Genomic DNA, 25871 nt, shown 5'->3' with positions numbered 1-25871 from the left:
TTCACCAAGTCAGACTGTTCATCAAGTTTTATATTTAGAAGTTGTGAAAAGATTATATAACAGTGTGTGACAAACAAGGCACGATTTGTGGCAGATGGGGGGACTGGTTTTGCCACCACAAAAATGTACTGCTCACCCAGCCATCTTGGTGCACCCGTTTTTGGCAAACAAACCCAAAATACAAACACACAACAGGACTCTTCCCCGCGACTTCTTTTAGTCCACCAATGAAGAGGGACATGGAAGGACAGCGATGTGATGATGTAGAAGAGGTGAAGAAATAAATGAGGGAGGCGCTGTCAGCCATCCAAACGGATGATTTTGAAACACGTTTCCAAGAATGGAGTTGCATATTTCACAAATGCATTGTGTGATGGCGAGTACTTTGAAGGTGATAAGGTTGTCTTGCAAAAAAATTTTAATACGTGGCTTTGAAAAAAAAATCCGTTGGCGGGGGTACCTCCTCATACACAGACTATTTCATCATTTTATCTTAGGTTAAAAAGCAATTTGCTCACGTCTGCACTTTATGAAAAACAAAACTAAAAGAAACTCACTGCCATCCATTCAATTCTGACTCCTGGGGACCCTGGTGGGGTGGTGGTTAAAGGCACTGGGCTGCGATCAGGAGAGTCAGCAGTTCTACCCTGCCTTTACAGAGTGTAACGCAGATGAAAGTAAAACTACGTTGACATCAGAGCCGCATGCTGAGCTTACACAGGGAAGTGACATGCGATGGCAGGGAGTCTCCCTGGGTAACAGAAGAATCGATACGGACAATAGAAGAGTTCACAGAGAATATGGAAAACCTCACAAATCAGCCCGTAACTTACCTGTAATGATACCACTAGCCAATCCAGGAATGCCCTGAATTGAAGTGACATTATTGTGAACAAAATATTCATCACAGGTGGCATTGAAAAACTGGCTTGAATTACAGAAGAAGCCCCACAACTTTGACGGAACTGTCATGTTGTTCATTTCCTTAGTCTTAGCGCAAACGTCCAGGTGTCTTGATGAAAGGGTGCGGTTACCCAGCATACAGACCCTAAAACAGGGAGCAATAGCAAACAGGAAAAGGACGATTTTAAAAGATATTAAAGAAGGAGATTAATAAAGGAAAACAAAAATTACTCTAAGAGCTGTGTCATGGGTAAGAAGGAGCTAACACTGATTGCCCATAATGGTGAATAATAATTTACATTTTATTAATGTTAAAATTTGTAGATGGGGAAATAGTCTTGGGATGATAAAGTAATTTCTCCAATACCACACAGGTGGGGCAATAACAGACTTCAAATACAAAGACTATGAAAACACTATGCTGACTTATTTCCCCAAATGTCTAGACTCCTAACCAAATGTTGGTTTCTCCTCTTCTTACAGTTGGAAAAAAAAAAAGAAAGAAAGAAAAATATACTCCTTTTTATTGGCCTAGAAAAAGTGTATATTTATACGCGCTAGTAGTCATTGAGGCATTCTGATGCATGCAACCTCCGTGCTGCAGAGCGTTTCCAGGGCTGTGGCCTTCTGGAAGCAGGTCTTTTTCTCAAGTGCCTCTGGGTGGGTTCAAGCCAGCAGTCTTTCAGGTGGTAGCTGAAAGCTTAACTAAATGAGCCACTCAGAGGCTCTTTTATATTTATAAGCCTTAAAAGAGATTAAGATGAAAACCTTTCTGGATGCCATTTCAAGAATGATAGCTTAGCTAAGATGAAAAAGCACATCCCTCTATGGACCTAGAGAAATCTGGGTTTAAACTTAAATGGTTTTTGAACAGTAGGAGTGAAGGTGTTTAAGGATAATACAGCTATTTGATTTTTTTCCTTAACACAGATATATATATATATATATATATATATACATACAAGTGGGTAATATACACACAGTTAAATCCCTTGTAGGGCCAACAAAGCAACATTTTGAATCCTGCAAATTGATAGCAGCAATTGTGGAAACTTTCAAACATATACTGACTAAAGAACAGTGGTTTCATAATCAGCTTCAACTATCCTCAACATTCTCTAGTCTTGTCTCAGGCATTCCCTAGATTTTCCTGTCTTATTTTGCTGGAGTATTTTAAAGAAAATACCGTGCATCATATCCGTTATACACTCACACACTGATAGCAACAGGAGGGGAAGCCTCAATGGAGAATCTGAGGCAGGATGAAACTCCCCAAGTTGAGCTAGGGCCAGAATGTGCCCTTTAAAGTCATACTTTCACTGACTTTAAAAATGATCTTTAGCCAGTTAATGGCTTCCAAGTAGGCAAGCACACTAAACATTTATGATGGGATCACACAGCAGGGCACAGAGAAACACTGGAGGAACTAGGGAATCACACGATTCATGTTCTTACTCTGCCATTAATAAAATTTGCGGCAAATCATTTTAAAAGGAGGACCTACTGTTTCATCTCTAAAACAATGAATAAAAATACATTTTTTTAAAAAAAGACAGAGATTGCTGGGACTCCTGAGACTATGGCTCTTACCCTCCTGCCTGGAATTGAACCCACCTCTATAGGAGAACAAACCACTGTCAAAGAGCAGTAGGACAACCATCAGCGGGTTAGGGCGGGAGGAAAGGAAACAGAAAACACAGGGAGGAAGTGGTTTAAGTGATGCTACATTGAAGGGATTGCAATCAACGGGTTGACACAAAATGTGTAAGTACTCTTAAATGTGAACCTGATGCTCTAATCACAGAATAAATAGAGTCGTAGTGCTGTCGGCTAAGTGTCGGACCGCTAAGGCCAACTGAGGGTTCAAACACCCCAGTCAAGCTGAGGAGAAAGATGAGGTTTTCTGCTCACAAAAGAGTCACGAAGCCTTGGAAACCCTAGACAGGATCACTGTGCATCAGAATTGACTCAATAGCAGTGGGAGGTAGTAGTTTAGGACTCCTTTGAGTCTTGTTTTTTTACATCATATAATTTAATTGTTTGATCATATTAAATTTTTGCAATCACCACTATAATTTCATTGGAATTTTCATTAATAAAAGGAGTTCAACATTAAAAAACTAGCCGCTGAAGCGACTGAAACACAACCAAGCTGTATGGGATCTAGTTACTTGGTTTAGAAGATTAGGGTCACTGTTCCATGAGACATCCCAGTTAACAGGACAAATAACTTGTTTAGTGCTTCTGTCTATTTCCTTTTTCATTTAGTAGTGCCTGGGGTCTTAAAAGCTTACACATGGCCATCTAAGGCACAATAAGGATTCTTTATTCACCTGTAGCAACAAAGCTAGAGGAGAGTCTGGAACAGGAAGATAAAGTGTTTATGTCTGAATTGCCTCCTTTGCCTTGAGACCAGAACTAAATGGTGCTGGGCTAAAAACGGGGAAATCCCCTGAGATCATCTTGAAATTTTGAACCAAAAATATGCCCCACTGTCTTCATAAATGAAAACAATAATTTAGCTTAACTAGTAAAGACGGCCCACCTTGAACACTATACTTAAATCTTTTACAATCCATGTACATGCAATCAGATTGCAAACAGCAACTTCAAGGATCAGACAGGAACTCAGGGAGCCATGATTACGCTGACAGGGGAGGAAGGTGGAAGAGGAGGGTGAGGGTGGCTGCAGGACTCGAGGAAGACGGCTGCTGTCACTGAATTAGAAACGTCTATGGATACACAGAAACCGCAGAACTGGGCTCTGTTCTGCTGGGTCTACCCCCAGCAACAACAAAAATAAAATAAATCCTATCTTTTAAAAGGAGTCCAACATGTATCAATCTTAAAAACACCATTGGCAACAATTATGCTGTTTGAAAAGCACTTTGTAAATAGTTCAAATACCAAGGCTGGTTATCACATGGGGAAATACTAGAAAACAAAAACGAACTAATACCTATACCCACATGCTAACGTGTTGAGATAGCGAGGTTCTAAACACCCACTTATGTGAAAACCTCCACTTATGGAGGATAGCCACATTAGATTAAAAAATAAAGGATGACTACACCATTACATAACTGCTAAATTACATCATTATATAACTGTTGAAACACTGAGACTCATGGCCCAGCCAAGCAGATACGTATAAAACCTTAACCATCATAGCCTAGCTCTCACATATAAGCACACCGGTGATTCGTTAAGGCTAAGAATACTACTGCTGGAAATGAGAAAGGCCAGTGAATGAAACAGTTGATAAGTGGGGAGAGAAAGTAAATATACAAAAGGTGGTTAAAGCTGCTAGTTCTAGGCTTGGGATATAAGGAAAAGGATTGATATGCTGTAATTTGCCTAACAGGCTTCCTGTGTAGACACTGAATGAGCTTAGCCAAGAGGGACATCTCAGAGTGACTAAAATCTTGACTTGACATGATGAGCTCCGCAGCTATTGCTAATGACCACCTAGTATCGCCAGCTATCAGACGTACGGGAATTGCGGAGGGGCGAAAGAAGACTTGATGGCTCCAGCATAGATGGCCAGGATGGACACGATGACACAGGCCAGGAAGAGTGAGGCAAACTTGTTCACATAGCGCACGCCGATGAACACCACCAGTACCATGAGGACCAAGAAGGCTGTGCCATAGACACGCATGTTATTTAGCATGGCAGCTGATTCCTTGAGGGCATCATCACTGCGGAAGATGGCAGCCCGGGGGACAATGTACACCTGTTAGGGTAGAAGGAAAGAGGTCATTTCAAAGTAATCAAGTCACAGGGTATTGTCATTTTCATGTTCTTTCACAAAGGAAAGTTAAGTGGAGACTTTCTTAACCCAATTCATATTTGGGAAGATCTGGAATGCCGTCAGACGCTTAATAAAGAATTTATGTTCTGTTTGTCTCCATGCTGTTACGAACATCAACATTTCCAAATACAACATACAAAAGAAACAAAAGAAATGAATGCACAAATAATTTCTATTCCAAAGACTACACAAAACAATGCTGACGGTTGTCCCGAGCAACTCTGTTGTTCTGTCATCATTACTTGAAAGAGTAAAAGAAAAAAATACAGTGAGTAAATATATAAAAAATTCACTTCCGTGGGGAAAAATATACAAGAAAACAAATACTAATTTATTGTACTTGTTTGCCACCAAGGCAAATCTTGCCTCTCAGTCTTTAACTTCTTGGTTACAGTGGTCGAGAGGTGGTGATTGGGTGCAGGGGAATAGGCAGGAAGCAAAGTACGCGCTCAAGATTTATGCTTTTTTACAAAATTGACACACAGGAGATCAGTAATAGTCAATTACTCAATTTATTCCTAGAGCTGATCTCAGAAGCTTTACTATCAAATAACATATTAAACTCAAATCTCTTCCTTCTCATTGAATAGACAGACCATAATCAAGTCATTACTTACAAGAAAAATTTCAATGGCACCAAGAATATACATGGCTGCTGCAAATGTGGTACCAAGATAAAAGCAGAGGCCAACAGCCCCGCCAAACTCTGGGCCCAGTGCCCGGGATATCATAAAGTATGAGCCCCCAGCTGAAAGACAAAAGAGACAGGTGAATGGGATAAAAAAGAGTGTGAACAAGTATTAAGTAAGAGTAAAAATATGCATGATGGATAAATACATTTCAGTGTTTTGAAAATAGTCAACATGATTTTCTTTTAAAGGGGATAAATTTGTTGGTGGGAAATAAACAAAAAGTCTTTTCAGTGGGATATACTGCATAGATAGTATCCACACTGTTCTAGTACTACTTAGAAAACTATTAATTTATTATACATGAGAATCCAACAAAACATGTGCCAATAAAATGTTATATGACTTGAAATTAAACCATTCTAGTAAGAGATTTAAAAAAAGGTATTCTAAAGTCAAAAAGTATTGATGTCTACTGCCTTCAGTTAATTATTCTATAGTGACATATCTGACTTTAGAGCATGCATGCGCAGTAATCACTGATGACCCCTACCGTTCAGCAGTAGCCTACTGACCTGGCACCACTCCATTAGTAGCAATGGCACTCATGGAGATGGCAGTCAATACTGTCTGCAGAGAAATGGAAAGGAACACGAGGGTTACCACGCAAATATGGCACTGCTACCCTACTTTCTCCTCTGTGCACCTCAGAGCACACAGCACACAGCTAAACCTACTACCTCTTATAGGGGAGCTGTCTGTCAACCTAACAGCTTGGGAATGATATGACATGATCTAACTCACCGCACTAGACACCACTACTATGTAGTATGTCCAAAAGCCCCTACATCTAAATTAGTGGCTTAGGTGCTTTAAGAACCACAGGTCTAACCCTAGATCTCCTACTTGAACAGGAAATAAAACATAACATGCTTAAAGGGAAGAACGAGGCAAAAGACAAGCAAAACCACCTTATAAAGTAGATCGAAGCCTGACTAAAGACTGGTTACAAGGGAAGGACGGTGGGGCAGGGAGGGAAAAAAGAGAAGCTTTCAAGTAGAAAGAAAATGTTTTGAAAATGATGATGGCAACAAATGTACAATGTGCTTGACATGATAGATGGGTGTATGGTGTTAAGAGTTGTACAAGTCCCCAATACAATTATTAAAAAAAATACTGGCTACAAAACCTAAAGCAATACTTCATAAGAAAGGTAACCACAAAAAATGTATACATTTTTAAAACATTACCAGGTAGCAGAGTACAGGATGGACTACAGACAGGAAGCAGCTGGAGGCAAAATGGCTGGTTAGCAGACTACTGTAGTAGTTTCGTGTGAGTGAGAACGACAGTGGTGGTAGTGAGAAGTTTAGGGGGTTTCAGAGGAAGACCGGATTGGCCCTGTGGCTGATTAGATGTGAAAGGTCTCAAGCTTGAGAAACGGGGTTCCATGGGGGCACCACTGAAGTTATCCATGATGAGCACAGTGAGGGCACAGTGGTGACAATAATAAGAGGTCAGGGGACAATGAAATGTGGAATCATCTGGATAGATGTGGCCAGGATGTGTAGAGAGGTTTAAGTTAAAGAAAGGTCAATATAGTCTCAGTATAGTGGGGGGAAGATCTGGATTTCTACCTACATTTCTAGAAAAGGCTTAACAAAAAGAACTTCAAAACAAAATACTCCTCAACCCTAGAAAACAACTTCAGAGAGTTTTGCTTCTCAATTTTACACTGAATACAACTAAACTTTTACTTCATTTCCTGTCACAACTTTGAACTTACCAAAGTTCAAATGGTCTAGATTCTAAATTCTTTGAAGAAAGACATTATTTTATACTTTCTGTGTTATGTCTTCCTTTGCAGTTTCTAGACCATCCTATCATAAACAACAAGCAGTGAACAACAGATACCAACTAACAAAGAAACAAAAATCCACACTGGAAAACCCTTTAGATTTTGATATTAATCTCTCTGATTGAGATCTTAAGTGTGTCCCTCAGTATTCTACTTTTAATTCCCAGCGAGGTCCAGGTCCAGTGGTGGGTTCTGCATGTATTCTTCAGAGTTCCCAACATTCTAGATGATCTCCAGGAGCCAAAGCTGGACTTACACAACAGCAGCAGATGAGAACAATTGCAAAGGCCTGAAGAATGCCAGCTGTGCCCACCACCCACGTAAGGCGCAGAAATAGGATCACTCCAAAAATATTCTGTAGACATGGGAGGTAGACACCCATGAAGGTACCCATCTGGGGGCTCTGTAGAGAGAGATGTCGACAGGAGAAAAGTTATACAGTTATCTAGAAGAGATGGTTTTCTCTCCCTAACTACATATTAATCTCAAATCACAGACAGTTTAAGCAGTGTCCTCTGAAAAGAAGCACAGTTACAATCCCGACCTTATAAATTACTATCACTGTATCTTTACTTATTCCCAGAGCCACACATTTTTACTTTAATAAAGTTATCTTTGCATCTTTATCTAAACACATTTAGTCACAGTGGGCCTTCAACCAAATTTGCCTTTCAAACTGTTAGCTTTCCCTTCAGACACGTAATTAATTTTAAAATGGGCTAGTAATTTAATGGAATCATTCAGAATTTGGCATAAATTCTTAACAGTAACTGGTAAAATGAAGATAGGTTGCTTCATCCCTTCTCAGAGTTGAACAACCAGAAGGCTACACTGTATCTTGTTCCGTATTTTCATTTTGAGCAACACTGGCAGGTGATCTTTTAAAAATGCCAACACTTTGGTTGACAGACAGACGGCATCTGCTCGTGAGGTAGACGGACGGGGACTCTTGAAGTGCTGTCCCCTTTCCCTGGGATGCTCGTCTCCCAGTTGTTACACAGCTCACCCCTCAAATACCACCTTATCAGGAGGACCTTCCCTCGGGAGCCTATCTTGAATGAGAATTCCTTCCACCGCTCCCCCCTACCCCCTCCATCCCTTGCTGCCCAGTCTCAGTCTTGCACCCTGCTTGCAGGCACCACCTGCAACACGCTCTGTAGTTTGCTTAACGACTATCTCCCCACACCAGAATGTATACTGTATGACAGCCGAGATTTCTTATGTTCTGTTTAGGCTACGATTCTAATGCCTAGAACAGCACCTGCCGTGTGCTAAGCATTGACAAATAACTACTGAGCACAAAACGATGATACTCTGGATATCTCTCTCTCTCTTAGACAGAGGTTCTTTTTATTTATCCTTGTTATCCTGCGGCATCACCTTAGTAGGCTTCTTTTTCCCTTCGGCAATGTTCTCTGCCTCTTCATGTTCCTTTGCTCCTTGGGTCAGATTTGTGTAATTGGCCATGCGGTTGAGAAGAGAAGACACCTTTGGTCTGGTGTCCATTTCTTCCTGTGAAGCCGACAATATGGAAGAAATGAGTGAGGAAGAACTGTGAAGGTAATCGTCAAAATAATCTCATTATCCAAAAACTGCAACGTAAAAGAGAATATGCATCTCAGCTAAATATTAAGAAAATTTATCAGTGGGACTTTATTCACCCTGCAAAACTGTCACAATGAGGGCAGTGAGTCCTTATAAAATTCTTAGATGACACGTTTCATTATTCTTTCTAATAGGTATGCAACTTCCTTAACAGCTGGGTTGAATCTGACTCACAGTGACTCCATGGGGCAGAGAAACTCGCCCCACAGCGTCAAAAATCCCGTGTTTCTGCCTCAGAACAACTGTTGCTTTCACACTGAATTCCTACTGTCCGTTACTATGGCCTTTCTAGCCGTGGTTCCTGCTACGATATATTGTGCTCCTGCACTTTCTAGTTTCTACTATGCTGACGGACAAAAGTGGGGTGGGATTGAAACCTGACCTTGGTGGAAGTTGTGGGCTGTTTCCTTAAGAATAGACCCAATTTTGGTAGAGGGGTGAACCACGGCACACCCTTGGTTTTCTTGGGGGCATCCTTGACTTTACTTTGGAGGAGGGTGTGTGTGACTTAAGATACCATCTTTTGTGAGACTGATTCCTAGGTCTAACACACATCGCCTATCTAGAAAGCCAAATCTCTATTTCCTGACTGAGCTCTGGTTGAAGAAAAACGGTAAGATGTGGTTTGGAGGGGCTTTTCCTGGCTTCTGGCTCTGGACCCTGCATTTGTCTTGCCCCTGACTGGCCCTCGGATTTTGGACTAAACAGCACCCTCCACCAGAAGACATTCCTCAATTTTGTGAGTTTCTGTGGGATTTGCAGGAGGGCATACACTCAAAAAGAGAAGGGGAAAAACGGAGAACAGCATCTCGGAAGAGTTGGACATTTGGGACATCTTCAATCTCCAGCACCTTGGAACTAGTCTGGTATTAATTCTTACAAAAGAAATTATTGCCACACACAATAATTTTGTATTGTTACAAAAGGTTGTAACCTAGCAAGGAACACTGGTAATGTAACTAACTCCCTTAACCATAATACTCCTTTTTATTTTTCAGGCCACTCATATTCCACTAATACTTATAGACATTTATATCACCAAGTAAGGGCAAGTCTAGGAAAAACTGTGAGGGAACTCATACCTCAGAACTTTACTTGGAAGAAGCTCAGAGAAAAGGCACACTGGAAGAAAGATATCTGGATCATTTTCTAAAGCCAGCCAAAGTAGCACTGCACTAAACCAGGCTCCTTCCAATATTCTGGCCACAGACCCCCATCAGAGTCCTTGCTGTTTGAATCAGATAAACTATAGATCCTCTTGATCTAATAGCCTGCTTCCTACAGTGATTTGTTTTGTAATTTTAATTTAAGTAATAGTCTTCTCAACCACAGCGTTAAGATATACATTGCTTTAAGCTTAGAAGATCATTTCATCGTAAGCATTTAGTTCCTCACTGAATTAGGCTGCAAAGTGGTCCGTGCACCTGAGAGGTGAGCATTCTTTTTCATTCCGGACCAGTTTGATATATACTGACTGACTCATTACAGTTGGCTTGTCCAGATAAAATGAACCACAACGACACGTTATAAAAAATGACATTTCATTTTAATATTAGTTACTAAGTTTCCAGCTTATAGGGTTTTTAAATGAAAGATGTAGGCAATAGAGATCGTGATCTCTATTCCTGAAATCCTTGTCCCAAACATTACCTCAAATAGTGCCAAATTTTTGTCAAAATATTCATCTCCTTCTTCATAATTGGCATTATTGAGGTAAGCATTTCGAGCTTTCTTATGTCCATCATCTGGTGGGGGAAAAATGAAGCCAAGTTAGTGTCTTATAGGCATCAAGACCAAATAACGATGCTGTCTGTAGAACAGGATGCACGGCTCTATCTCCAAGTTTCGTATGAAGCGTGCAAAAGCTCAGTCAGCATTTCATGGAGAAGTGACTTCCTCTCTTGCAGATGTAAAAACAAACGTCTAACAACCACACACAGGTCCCTCCTTTCTTAACAATTCACAGCCCTGTGGGGTCTCTGCTCTCCTAGGACGCTGGTCCGGCAGGAGCCTACGATGGAAGCCATCGATGACTCAAGACACTCTGGTCAATAGTCCACTCTGTGCTGGTTGACAACAGCAGTATGACCTCTGCCTCCAGAGTTCCCTAACTTTGACCCTTCAGAAATAAATGCCTCTGAGCCTTCTTAAATAACATCAAGCCAATGAACTGAGTATTAATTTTGGAAAAACTCTTGTCACCATTTTTTAAAAGAGGCACACTATATGAATATGGTGAACCAGCCAAGAAGAAAGAATAATAGAAGGATTAGGTGCCCAAGACAACAGCTAGTTGTGTTATTTCAGCACCTCAATCTTGGTTCTTTCTCACGTACACGGATACCTCAAAGATACACTGGGTACAATTCCAGAGCAGCACTGTAACACAGAATGTTGCCATCAAGCATGAGTCACAATTCTTTCGGTTTCTCAGTCCAGATAAAAGGTAAGTGCACGCTACACTGCAGCCTGTCAGTGTGCAACGGCATCCTGAAAGAGTACAAACTCTTATGGCAATTACCAAACGGTGACAGAGACACAAAGCAAGCGAATACCTGCTGGTGCAAGAATGGTGCTGGTAGACTTGCCTTCGAATTGAAAAATAAATCATGGAAAAAACATTTGCAAATCACAATAAAGAAAAATGTAGTACAAAGAGTGAAGGAAAAAATACATAAATGTCACTAAGAACTAATTTCATATTCAGGAAATGAATGCCAATATTTTAAAAAATCATAAAGTTAAGGTAAAAATTCTATAACCTTGAATGCAAAAGATGAGCTTAGGAAGTGTTGTTGCACCAGCAAGCGAACAAATTATCAAAGTACTGTCAAAGACACAAGCGCCAACTGCAAAGGTTCTCAACGGATAACAATCATGTAATGAGCATTTGAAAGATATGCAATGGCTTGAAAGGCAAATTCACAAAATATCTCTAATGACATTGAAAAAATTAGCCACCTTTGGAAGCACTAAGGTAACTGCTTAACTCTGAAATATAATAAATGAAAAAGAACAAAGCAGTTATTGCCTCTCTTATATAAGCTATAATTCAGGGTAGCTGAACAAGTGGTAAAGTTCCTTATTACAGACATGAAATAGACTTCAGAAATAAAATAAACCATTTTGCAATTTCCAATAACAAGTGGTGCAATGGTTAATGAGATTAACATCTGCTCACCGAAAGGACGGCTGCTCACCCACAGCTTCTTCTACGAGGCAGTTTCAGTTCTACTCTGCCCTACGGGGTCTCTAGGAGGCAGCAGCAACTCCACAGCACACATGATAAAAGAACGCATCTGGGCAATGGTCATCAGTGACTGATGACATCACTAGGTAAAAGGCTGAGGCAACACTTGATAAAGGATGCATTCTATCTGATTCAGAAACAACAGTTCTTAATATCACTAGCAGATCTCCTATAGAATGAAAAGTACATTGTGCCGACTACGAGGTATTCTTTCCAAAAGTACTGAAGTTGAACTTAATCAAACCTCTAAACTTAATATCCAACACACACACACACACACACACAACCCAAAATATATAGGAGGAACATGTTAAACATCATCACAAGGATATAATTATCCAATCCAGACTGTGGAAAAGTCTACGTAACAACCAGAAAGATGGCATAAACTAAGAGTCCAAAACTTATAGTCTAAAAGAAATAAGGTGAATTAATCAATTGCAAGATGTTAATCTCATTAGAGTAATTAAAAAATATATATAGTTTTAGCCATCAAAGAACTCTAGATATGGACTAGTTTCTTGCTTGTTTTTTTTTCTTTTTGGTTTTCTTTTAAAGTAAGTAAAATCATATGATATCTGAAATTTCCTTTAAGATACTTCAAAAAAGTAAAAGCAGGGAATTTGAAAAAAGAGCTGCAAATTTGCTGGTGGGTTTATTATGCTATCTATGTACTTTACTATACCCTTTAAATGTTCCACCAAAAGTTAAACACAAAAATCTTTCCTGATTCCCTAGTGGTTCCACAGAAAATTCTTAAGAAAATGACACAATTTTAAAAATTGCTATCACTTCTAAATAATGCATAATTCAATTACTTAAATAAATATTAAGTTCCTACTATAGGCTAGTTCCTGGCAACATAGCAGTGGATCAGGCAGTAAAGGGCTTAACATCCCTGCTTTTAAAACTGCAATTATAATAAGGTCACAGGAGACAAATCCTTATACATAAAATTTTAAATATAACATTTCAAGAAGTAGTAAGTTAAATGAAGACTATGAAATAGATATGCAGACTGTGACCAGTAAAAGGAGGACCCGTTTCAGGTAGAAACACTGACGTGTTAGTACATTGGTTCTCGGAGATGAAAGAAAAAAGGCCTGGATTACAGTACTTGCCGGTTCTGTGGTGTGAACACTCAAACTGTGGCCCATTTCAAACTAGTGTGAAGCCACTGGTCCCAGCAGTGGGAAGCAATGCCCACAGTGGCTCTTTGTGAGCTGGCTCCACAACACCCCTGGCATAGAATACTCAGGAGAGACCTGACTTTAAGGCACAAGGAATAGCAATTTTATAAGATCATGAAACAGGGAAAGGAACTTGGTGAGCTCACAAAAGAGCTAACCTAACCTGACTGCAATGCAGAGCAAAGGAGAGAGCGCTTAGAAAGGTAGTAAGATGACATGAGATTGTTGTTAGAGGCCGTTAAGTCCATTTAACACAGTGCAACAAAGCAAAACAAGGTCCCATCCTGAGATATTCTCACAATTTTTACTTTTAAGCCCATTGTTGCAGCTACTCTGTCAATCTATTCCTTTAAGCGTCTCCCTTTGTTTCACTCATCAAGTATGATGTTCTTCTTTAGGGACTGCACCCTCCCGATAACATGTCTAAAGTATGAGAGATAAAGTCTTGCCATTCTTGCTTTGAAGAAGCGTTCTGATCCCCTCACAGAAGGGTCACAGGAAGGGATGAGCCAGCCAGGGTGCAGTATAACACCAACAAACATACAACATTCCTCTAGTTCCTTAATGTACCCCCCACCCCACCCCCACTATCATGACCCCAATTCTACCTTACAAATCTGGCTAAACCAGAGCATGTACACTAGTACATGTAAGACCTCTCGAGACATGGAATCCAGGACAGAAAACCCCCTCTCAGGAACAGTCATGGAAGCAGCAATACCATGAAGGAAGGGGAAGGTGGGGGGTGAAGGGGAAAAATTGGAACCGATCGCAATGATTGACGTACAACACTCCCTACCCCCTGCCCCCCCCCCGGGGGGGTGGGGTGGACAACAGAAACGTGGGCAAAGGAAGAGAGGCAGAGGATGGTGTATGATGTGAAAATAAAAATAATTTATAAATTATCCGGGGTTCACAAGAGTGGAAGGGTGGAGAAAAAAAGAGGAGCTGATACCAAGGGCTCAAGTAAAACGAAAATGTTTTGGAAATGATGATGGCAACATATACAAATGTGCTTGACACAACTGATGCATGGATTGTTACAAGGGCTGTAAGAGCCTCCCCCTCTCAAAAAGGATTTATTAAAATAAAATGAAATTTAAAAAAATAAAACAAAAAGCATTCTGAATGTATTTATCCCAAGATGATTTGTACGTTTTTTGGCAATCTTTGATACATTCAATATTCGTCACCAATACCATAATTCAGAGATATATATAAATTCTTCTGTGGTTCTTCCTCGTTGCCTAGCTTTCACACATCTAAGAGGAGATTGAAAATACCATGTCTTAATGGTATACTTGGTCTTAAAGAGGGCAACTTTGCTTTTTCATACTTTAAAAAGGTCTTCCATGGCAGATTTCTTGATTGCTGCTTCCATAAATATTGCTTGAGGTCCAAGTAAAATGACGTCCTTGGCAACTTCAACCTTTTTTGTTTATCCTGTTATTGTTTATTGGTCCAGTTGTGAAGATCTTTGTTTTCCTTTTCTTAATATTTTATTGGGAGCTCTTACAGATATAATATTCCATAGTTCAATCACATCAAGCAGTCGTGTACAATTGCTACCACAATCCGTTTCAAACATTTCCTTTCTTCTTCAAAAATTACGTTTAAGCATGGATGAGAAGGTGGGGAGCAGTAAGACTAAATTAATGGGAATGGAGCAATTAGGATTGAAATAAACATGTAGCATAGATGTTGTTGGACAGGAACTTGTTTTGTTGTGCTTGAGTCGGCGAAAAATACAGTGTGCGTATGTGTGTGTGCTTAAACACACAAACACTTAATTCATCAAGACGGCTTAACAAATTACCCTAACTTTGTGGCTTAAACAACACACACATTTATTATCTTGGAAAATGGGAATGGCTTTGCTGGATCGACTGCTACGTGGAGTCTCATCAGACAATAATCAAGCTGTCAGGACTGCAGAGTCCACTTCCAGGCTAATTTTATGGCTGTACGTAGGAGTCAGTTTCCTGCAAGCGATGATCCTTGTTATGTGGGCCTCTCCATAAAGCAACTTAGAATATGGCTGCTGGCCTTCCTCAAAGTGAATCATCGAGAGAGACAGAAAGGCAAAGACAGATACCACAGAATTTTTCTAATCTCATCCGGAAGTAACAGCCCATCAAGCGTGACTTATCCTATTCAACAGCAGGAGTCATAAAGTTCAGTTCACACTCAATGGGTAGGCATTAAATAAAGGCATGAATAGTATGAAAAAAATATCTCTGGAATCCAATGACAGAGTCTGCCTACACCATCCTGCCAAGTCTCTAAACATTTGAGGAGAAATGGATGGAACTATGGGGCAAATGTGCCAATCTCACATTACAGAGGGAGATTTTTAGCATAGTTCTCTCAATTACTGAAGCAAACAAAATAAAATAAGCAAGGGTAAAGAGATCTCAACCGCACAAGTAAAAAAATGTGATCTAATGGAAAGTCCGTACCCAAGATTAGAGACTACACATTTTACATGGAAAATTTATTAAAATGTATCATGTACTACATCTTAACAACTCAACAAATTACAAAGAACAAGTATCACAAAGGCAGGACTATAAATAACATCTTTTCTTTGGGGTCAGTGGTGCTTCTACAGGACAATTATCACCTTCTAAGAAAGAATATGGGCAAACACTTGGGTTCCATTTCCAGTCAATGTACCTTAAGCAGAGGCAATGCATCTGTCAGTAGAGGCTTGTATGTTGCCAGGATGCTGAACAGGTTTCAGCAGAGCTTCTGGAGTAAGACAAACTAGGAAGAAAGGCTTGGAAATCTATTTCCAAAAATCAGCCAATGAATACTCTATCACAATGGTCCAATCTCAATCGTGCCTGCTATTGCCATTAATCAGGGGCTGATTTGCAACCAAACGACAATTAGCAACCAAAATGACAGTTTTCTTTCTTATATTTACCTTTATTTCTTAAACTACTAAAATTGTCATGTTCAAAATGAAAGCAAAAATTATCTGTAAGAAGCTAACTGTACTCACTTATTCAATGTTAACCTTTAACATCAAACTTTTGAGTTCCATAATTATATACGGTGGTCCTAAGTTCCACCCATGTACCATGCTCACCAAGTCCAAAGAAAATCGGCCCCAAAGCTCCTACTCAATGCCAAGCCCTCTCTTTAAAAGGTTCTCAAATATATAAAATTGTAGGATTTAGAAATGGATTTTGAGAAGCGTGTACTTGCAAATGCTTAGTAATTCATTCTACTACTTATCAAGTGCTACATTTGCAGGCCCCACATGGGCCAATTCTCTTTCCCAAAGATTCCTGTGACTTTTGAACCTCAATCTTCAAATGCCAGGTAAGAATCTCTAGCAACTAAAGTCAAATGCAACTCATCTTAATGTTTGGCTCGATGATATTTCGTCAAGTTCTTTGCATTCACACGAATACAATCTTGGGTCAAGGTTTCCCAGGAAAGATGAAGCAACTGGATTACAAGGCTAGGGTTATTCTCCATCTGAAGCTCTGGGGCAGGGGGAATGAGCCCCACGCTGCCTTAGACAGTACAGCCTTCAGAAGGCCTCCTGGGGTCTACTGTGACCTCAGGAAATCCCAAACGGACAGGCACTTCTAGTTTGTGACTAGCAAAAATAATCTTTACTCTGTAGGAACTCGTATCCAAATTCACATCCTAAGACTTTTTAAAGCTTATCCAGAATCCTAAGAAGATTCCTTTGCGGTATACCTACTGAGACTGGCCTCAGAAATGCTCTGAATTAAACAGCCCAGCAGATCACTGTTATGTTTCCTTTTTCTCCTTTTACTATCCAAATACTGCTAATATTACTGGGAAATTTACTCGTGTCCCATTGCACAATTCAAACAATAAACAGAGAAGTGCCAGTTGTTCTATTAAATAATTCAAATTCCTGGTTTTGTGGTTTGTACATTTCATAATCAAAACAAAGTTATATGAAATCTCTTATACCTTATGAAAAGTTTACTGTTGTGGTTCTAAAGTGTCGGTTTTGTTAATTACTACTTACTCTAGTTTGGACCTAAGTACAACATCAGATTACTCCTCTACCTCCTGATTCTGTCAATGAACTCTGCTGGTCTGCACTAAAGGGAATACAGTAAACATAGGAAATTTCTCTTAGCATCGGTTTGGATTTGAACCATGTGACTATATGTACCAATTTTTTACCTACCTGGTCAAATTGTCCTAAAGGCTTTTTTTAAAGGGAGCTGGCAAGATTTTAATCCAAGTTATCGAGGGCCTGGTGGTGCGGTGGGCTAAGTGTTCCACAGCTACCTGCAAGATTGACAGGTCAAACCCATCAGCTGCTCTACAGGAAAAAGACCAGGCTCTCTGCGCCCATACAGATGTGCAGTCTCTGAAACCTTATGGGACAGTTCTACTCTCTCCTAAATGTTTGCTACGTGTCAGAATGGACTCAACGACAGTGGCTTGGGTTTTGTTTTTAATGAAAGTTAGAAAATAGGTCAAAATCACCTTTTACTTTTCTATACCCTCAGAGAACGTTTTATAAACCAGTCATTTAAAGGATTTGAGTCTATAACTAAAACAATGATTTTAGGATGGGAACTTCAGAGAGTTCGCCAAGAGGAAAATACAATCTGACCCAATGAATCTAGGAGAATAATTTAGGATAACAGGATGAACTTACATGAGAATCTGGCAAGAAGACACTGGATGAATTATATTTTGTTAAAAGTTTTATGTAATTGTAGGCTGCCATATCAGATTAATGTCTGGAGCAACATCACTGCAAAGAGTATTAGGGGTTTTCTGGCTATTAAGAAAAGAGCAGTCTCCTGTAACAGTCGTAGACTACTGCTTTTGACGAACGATACCTGGTAAGTAATGCGGAATCAAGTCCAGCTCTGTAATGCGAGGACTATACCAACTGCTCCCGTCCATAACCGCCAGACACTTATTCCTGGTCAGAGGATGAGCTAGATGAATTCCCAAGAAGCTGGAAATGATGTTTCGTACTTGGGGGAGTGCAGGCTGGGTGGTGGGAGGTGAAGGTATTCTCTTTAGAGGACTTTTATTTTCTAATATACGCTGTGTTATTATCTAAAATTCTCACCCAAGAATGTTTTATTTTTATAGTCCATGAGTTGCAAAATATTATCAATTTACAAGCTTACTGCAATTTTAAAAGGTGATAACCTAAGGGAACTTAATTTATGTGCTTAACTTGTTTCACTGGTAAGTACCTCAATTTCTACAGCTTGCTTACGGTCATGCTGCATATGAAGTTCACATAGTAATTAAAATGGAGGTGGTCATAGGGCAAGTTGCAAAGTCCAAGATCTTGAGTATTATCCTATCTTCTTTCCAAAATTACATGGGGGGGGGGGGAACCCTAATTTACAAAGCTGTTTTTTTAACTCTTAAGACTATTCAACATTTGGTCAAAAATTTTAGCAATCAATTACAGAGGTTGTTCCCCCAAATTTGTACCAAGTTAGGAATAGAAAGAGGAGGAAAAAAGTTGAGTGGAGAGGTAGACAAAAAGGGGAGAGGCAGAGTCCAGTTAGAGAGGGCGAACGTCTGCAGCATGAGCAGGACAAGGCAGACCCAGAGAGCGCCGAGCCCCCGTGATGCCATACCTAACAGGTGCCTGTGCTCGCCTGTGATGGAGTTCTGACTCGGGTCTGAAAAACAAACAACCGAAAAGAAAAGAACAAAAATGAATGACCAAAATAAATATAGATTATATATTTAAAGTCAGCAACAAACATCAACCAGGGACATAAGTTAAAAAATTGAAATAAATTCCTGCAGACATCAATGAAAAGATAATAAAACATAGAATAACCCAATTAAAAAAATAATCAATGCAATGCTAATTCCATAAAGTAAAAGGATGATTCAGTGCTTAGAAATAAGTTACATTTTCTCTTAATAACAAAGAATGCAAGGCCTCACCAGGGAAGCAGCAAGACAAAAGCATTCCTTGCAACTATTATGTGTGTTCTGATTTGGCTGTAAGACAACATGACTAAATTGGCCTTTGTGGATAGGTAGTTCTTTAGTAATATATAATAAATGTGTAGCAATAAGCAAAGTTCTTAATATGAGAGATATTGACAATCACCATTTAACAAACAACCACTTGCTTGCTTCATAGGCTTGAAAAACATTAAGGGTACACATTGAAAAGGCCCTGAGCTCCACTTTCCTCAGAGATTAAATCTCTGCGACAGCGAGGATGACACTGGGCTCTTCAGAAGAGGAGAAATTTCATATCCTTATTTTTGGTAACCTCTAATTGAAGCATAGGAGTGCAGGTGGCACAGTGGTACAGCACAAAAGGTCGGTGGTTTGAACCCACCAGTCACTCGCTCTTGGGAGAAAGATTTGGCAGTCAAGTTCCATGAAGAGCACCGCCTAAAAAACCTGATGGGGCAGTTCAATGAAGTGCAGCATTATCTTTACATAAGATGCAGGTAACAAACCATGTGAAAGTACATGTGATTTTTATCAACAACAAAAATCACGTATTTTTATAATATATTGTATGAGGGGGCTTGAAAAAGTTTGTGGAAATTTTTCTCTGATCTCTTAATTCCACTCTTCTTTTCTTGTTCTTAATTCCATTTTTCAATGAACTTTTTGAAGCCTCCTCCAATATTCCTCAAGATTTCGATCCACACTTACATGCCATCTCCAATTGTGAGGGAACTCGTTACATAGTTTCTATAAATAATTTCTATATTTTCTATAAGTAGAAAACATCTCAGATAACAGAATAATAGGTATGGTTTTAAGGAGAAAATATTATTTTTCCTTTAAAATCCATTAACTCCTTGCCTTCTGAGATGTCCAGAGAAATAAAACTGCTATCAAGTTGATTCCACTGCACAGAACACCGCCCGGACGTGAGTTTTTTATGGTTTCTGTGCGTTCCCCTGGTCAAGTCAGGGCTCTTCCTGTGGGTGCCTTCCTATTTCTGAGATAAGGAGAAATCAGTCTTCTGTGGAGTTCTCTACAAGCTCGTGTAGAATTTTTTTTTTTGGGGGGGGGGTTGTTTCCATTTGATTTTATTAAAGGAATGCAGGACGATCTTTATTTAAAGGGTGTTTCTAGGCATGTATGCCAATTTGTGTAATCAATATAATAGTCATGCTCTGAGATTAGCCTGGACACCTTTCTATTGTCCTTTATCTGAACTCTCTCAACATTTTTCCTGTCTGTGTCACTGTTGACGGCACGCCCAGGTTTGCCTAGGACTGAAAGGTGGCCACACCTTATTCAAAGTGACATTTATTTCAACCAAACTTCTCCCTGGCATAGGACCCACTTGCCAGTGAGAGCTTGGATGGCCTTTTACCAAACTACTCCTGGCTTATGAAATAACAGGGCTACATTCAAAAACCTGAGACATGTTACTAGTGCAATGGTTCGAATAAAAAACAGAAACAAAATGGATGCCTTTTCACAACATGCAGCTGGGGATCAGCAAGCTGAAAATATTTCCTTGAAGCGGTAAGCATGTTGTAGAAGTTTTGCATATAGGCATTTGCTCAATTTATTTCATTCACCCTGGGTGAAAGGCGAAAAAAAACAGGATTTTATTTAGCCTCTAACCCTGTGCTTAGGAGAACGGAGAGAGATGAAACGACTGTGGGCGGTGCCCATTTATAAAACTATCTCTAAAAATGGTTTCTTCTTCTGAAGAGCTTCTTTGCCTTCATCTGCCTACTACAACAGTCCTGTCCTGTATTTCTTTGGAAATCGCATCTGGGTAAAGAATTTAGAGCACATAAAGAGCAATTTTTTTCAAAAATTAATTTTATTGGGGGGACTCTTACAAATCTTATAAACACTCATCATTCAATAGTATTAAGCACACTTGTACAAATGTTGTCATCAACATTTCCAAAACAATTTCTTTCTACTTCAGCCCTTGATATCAGCTCCTCCTTTCTCACCTCCCACCCTCGTGAATCCTTGATCAACTATTTATTATTATTATTATTTCATACAAAGCCTAATCTTTTTCTGGCAACTCAGTGCACAATGTTTTAACTTTTGATTATAGTTAGAATGAACAATTTTATTAAATAGCACAATAACAGGATCTGTTGCCTAATTTTTAAAATCTAGAAGTATGCATGACCAAGTACACTATAAAATAATTATATATAACAAGATACTTGGCCTATTATGCTAGCGGCTATATTATCTAAACATACTTCAAAAGTTACCAAATAGCTGTAGTCTTAACCTAGTAAATTTCTAATTTTCTAGATGCTGACTTAAAACAAACAAACAAACAAACCCAAAGCAGCAGTACCATCCTAAGAAATTATTCTGACTCACAATTAGGCAAGGTGATTAAAGGAAGAACCTTAACATTCACATGCATTTATTATATGCTGTCTCTTTATATGGGCAGTGTGGTAGTTACTTAATCTGGTGTCAATCTGGGACTTGAGAGGATTAAGGGTGAAGGGCTGGAGTCTATAGTCTGTCAATTGGGTCACAGCCAATGAGGCCTGTGTGGGGGCAGGGCCTTCTCCTGAGAATTCTCGTGACTCCTGTTTTTCATCCCTGGAAGTGGGAGACACTCTGTCTCTTCTCACTTCCTGAGGCACGTGTTCTACTGACAAGGCACATGGTACTACTCTGACAGACTCCGTGCCCTGGGAACTGGAAGAGCCACGTGGAGACCCCTGCTAGCGCTGAGACGCTTCTACCGTCGCCGGATCCACAAGACTTTGTGCCCACTGGCCTGTGATCTTTCTGCATTCAGCATCATGGCATAGGTTTCATGAGTCTGAAGAGGACTTTATAGATTGGTATCAAACATATGGGCTAATATCGAACTTCTGGACTTAATCTGGACTGCACTGGGATGTTTTCTTAATACACAATTACTCTTTATATAAAGCTCTTTCTTATACACATATGCGTGTTTATGAATTTGTTCCTCTTGTCTACCCGGACTAACAAAGGCAGATTAGGTTCTCACCTTGGTGGGAAACCTGAATAGACAAAAAATTTGAAACAGCATGAAATCGGAACAGATTAAGTTATTTGTTGAAATTCTGAACCTGGAAGAAATATACAAATCACTAATACTGTTAAAATAAGTGAAAACCAGCTGTCATTTTTAAGCCAAATAAACCATGAAAATGATGGGAAAAAAGGTAACCTAACGCATACAGAAAATAAGTAAATCATTAATTATTGTTTATTGTGGTTAATATATACATAACAAAACACAAACCCATCTCAATAATCTCTGCACAATTCAGTGATATTTATTATATTACTGTAATTGCATACTCATTTCTTGTCGTCGCCAAATCATCCCAGCACTATTAACATAAACTTGAATATATCGTTAGTTCTTTAATGTTTTCTAGGCTATCCTATAAACAAGAGTCAAACCATTGTTATTTGAATTTTTGATAAATACAACAAAAATACAGTTAAAAAACATTTAGTCTACTTCAGGCATAAAAAGATCATTTCTGCTGGCGTTGATACTATCTGCCTGGTGAGTGATCAGTGTAGGCAGCTGATCATAGATAGAGTGACTGATGTTAACAGCACTGAACCACTGACTGCATCTGCACGGATGAATACTAAGCGCCAGTGTGCTAAGTCTGGTAAGAGCAGGTTAGAAATGGAAGTATCTGCCGTATTTTTACACACAAATGCATGCTATGTTTTCACAAACTGCACAGTCCCCTTACACATTAGGTCTGCATGTCCCCAGGAAAATGGCCTATGAAGAGCTGTAACAGATGGAAATGAAAGAAAAAGCAAATCATTAACCTTCTTCTCCAACCTGGGAACCCATATGCTTTTGGGGGTACAATCTTTACAAAATCCTAGTCCCTTCTGGAGTTGTAAGCTCCATTATATCGCTGCCCTAGCTGCCTAGCAGGAGCTCGTGACATTTCTTTTATCTTGCAGGACACATTGAGATCTTTTAGCCACCGCTACCAAATCAGACCTTGCGACCTTTGTAGCTAGCACCTCATTCCTTCCAAGGTAAGAATGAAAGTGTTCATCTGGTCAGTCAACACAGTATCCCCCAAAATGCACATTAGGAGAGATTTGGTGATAAAGGGTTTGGGGTAGGGATGATAAATAAATACAGCAAACTTATTTACATGCTTAGTATATTTCTATACTAGTTCCTCAAACTATTCAATATGTTAATGGGCTGCCTCATTAATCTTCAAAGGAGAACAAAAAATGCTGCATATCCTAAATGTAATCGAATAGAGAAGTAGCTTACACGATTAATATTTTATGGCACACCCTGCAACTCCCATACAATAACAACATTATTCCCATTAAACTGGTATTTTCCAAATCTGCTAAGTCAAAGAATCACCTGAACATGTATTCAAAACTCTTAAGTTTAGCCTGAATTAATCAGTCTCATGGTCAGCATTAGGGGTGGGGTCGTCTTAATTAATGTCTCAAGTGATTATTATAAAACTTCACTGATTCATACATTTCTTTAAACCTCCATCTACTTAAAGATCTGAGTAACTTTAAAGTTCCAAGGAATATTCTATGTGGATAGAACAGTAAATAAGAAAGACCAAGTTCCTGTTCTGAAACGGATAAAATACTTATATACAAAGATAAGACAAAATTCACGCTCACAATTTCCGCTTATGTTAAGTGTAATGAAGAAAATAAAGTGAGCTACTGGAAAGGCTATTTCCCAAGGAGAGGGCAGAAGAGTCTTTTCTGAGACCTGCCAGAAATGAGCCTATCAAATGAGAATCTTAAAGACTCATCCAGGGGGATGAGTGCAATGTGTGCAATGGCTCTAAATGGGAATGAGTTCAGTGTGGCTGAGCATGATGAGAAGTGACATCAGGAAATTATGCAACAGCAGTATCTTATTGTCATGCAGATAACAGTAAGACCTTTAAATACAATGCGAAATAATTGGAAGCTTTTAAGCTAATATGAGGTGCTGATTGACCTTTGAAGAGGTACAGGCTGTAGGCAGGGAAAGCAATCATAGCTTCTACAAAAATCTCAGAACGACATTCACTAGCTTTTCAATACATATTTTTGAGCATTTACTATATGTGAGGAACTTTCCTAATTGCTAGAAATTTGAGGATAAGTAAAAAAAAGTATTGCTAGCGTTCTAGTTCATACATGTATGAATTGGTTCTAAACAAAATGCATTTAGACAAGCCTCTGCAATCATTGGATGGCTGCAGACAAGTTCTCTCAGTAATACACTTGTCTTATTTTCAGTCGGGTACCCTCAAAAACGTGTCCAATCAAAACCAGGACTTCCAGAGGGTTTATCTAGTGGTCAAGATGTTGTTCACTGGCTTCTTCCTCAGCCTCTTGCATGGTAATGAGTGTTGCCTCCACCCACACCCACCCGCCAAACAAAACCAAACACAAACAGGGGGATCTGTTGGACCAGTTAAATTCAAGACAGAGAGGTCAACTCAAAAGGTTATAGTAATTACTTTGGGGAACTTGGAAGATGCATGATTATCACAGAGACTTATTCAAAGACAAAAAATGACGGTTGCACTGAGCAATTTTTTTCCCATCACAACAATGTACTTGCTCATTCTTTGAAGGTAGCAGGAGATATCCTATGAGAATTTTGTTAGACAATCTTACCCTATCCAGCCTACAGTCTGATCTTGCCCCTTCAGACTTTTTTGTCCTTAAAACTCAGAGAATATTGAAATAAAAACACAACCTGAGTCCCTTGAGGATATTTAAAGTGTCATTTTGATGTGGTGTAAATCAGAGGGCAGAAGTCTTCAAAGAACGGTTAGAGAGATGGAACCATCACCTTTAAATGGAGGGGCTGTAAAGAAACAATAGCTTCACATTTTAATATTTTTGTTTATAAGGGTTTTGTATATGTGTAGATACACAGATACTTTATTCTCACATTCTGAGGTAGTTACGTAATTTCATGTCAACTTGATCAATAAGTATAGGGGTGGGGTCTAGCCTGTCAATCAGGTCACAGAGTGATGCTGCCTCCATGTGGGCATGAGCTTCTCATAAGGATTCTGGGAACTTCCTCCCCTCTCTCTCTGCCTTGTCGTCCTGTTAACCAGTCAGGCTGAGACTTACTGAGACCTGGAAGAGCTTCGCCTTCCTGTTGAAGAGCCACATGGAGACCAGAAGCTGGAGCCTGCACTGAGATGCTTCTACTGTCATTGGATCCGTAAGGCTTTTCACCCACTAGCCTGTGATCTTCCTGCATTCAGCATCATTGTAATGTGCTGGGTGAGTCTCAGAGGAAATATAGGCTAATATTTGGAAATATGGGCTAATATCAGACTTATGAACTTGATCTAGCCTGACCTGGGATGCTTTCCAATACATAATTACTCTTGGGAGGGGTGGGGGGAGGAAAATGAGGAGCTGATTCTAGGAGCCCAAGCGGAAAGCGAGAATTTTGACACTGATGAGGGCAACGAATGTATAAGTGTGCTTTACACAACTGATGTACGTGTGGATTGTGATAAGAGTTGTATGAGCCCCGATAAAATGGTAAAGGAAAGATGATGTATTGAAACTGATTGTGGTAGTAATGGTACAATACTGCTTGATGTGATTAACTATGAATTGCTATGATATCTGTAAA

The 25871-nt window shown here is 39.5% G+C and overlaps 1 protein-coding gene across 3 annotated transcripts in view; it reads right to left on the bottom strand.

Annotated features, from left to right (window-relative positions):
* The window catches only part of SLC12A6 (solute carrier family 12 member 6), a 90398-nt gene that overhangs the window by 23605 nt on the left and 40922 nt on the right, over window positions 1-25871 (bottom strand). For 2 of the 3 annotated variants that reach the window (XM_075531648.1, XM_075531650.1), the window contains exons 2-9: window positions 18865-18909; window positions 10460-10554; window positions 8585-8716; window positions 7461-7607; window positions 5922-5976; window positions 5335-5465; window positions 4398-4639; window positions 834-1048 (exon numbers count right to left, since the gene is read on the bottom strand). In XM_075531648.1, coding sequence (XP_075387763.1) covers window positions 834-1048; window positions 4398-4639; window positions 5335-5465; window positions 5922-5976; window positions 7461-7607; window positions 8585-8716; window positions 10460-10554; window positions 18865-18909 — 1062 coding nt within the window. The remainder of the gene's footprint in view (window positions 1-833; window positions 1049-4397; window positions 4640-5334; window positions 5466-5921; window positions 5977-7460; window positions 7608-8584; window positions 8717-10459; window positions 10555-18864; window positions 18910-25871) is intronic. The other variant, XM_075531649.1, reaches the window with a different exon arrangement.

The sequence above is a fragment of the Tenrec ecaudatus genome, chromosome 14 (genome assembly GCF_050624435.1).
Source record: "Tenrec ecaudatus isolate mTenEca1 chromosome 14, mTenEca1.hap1, whole genome shotgun sequence".
Lineage (NCBI taxonomy): Eukaryota > Metazoa > Chordata > Mammalia > Afrosoricida > Tenrecidae > Tenrec > Tenrec ecaudatus.
The sequence above is the reverse complement of the archived record's forward strand: the minus strand, read 5'-3'. Positions and strand labels throughout refer to the sequence as shown.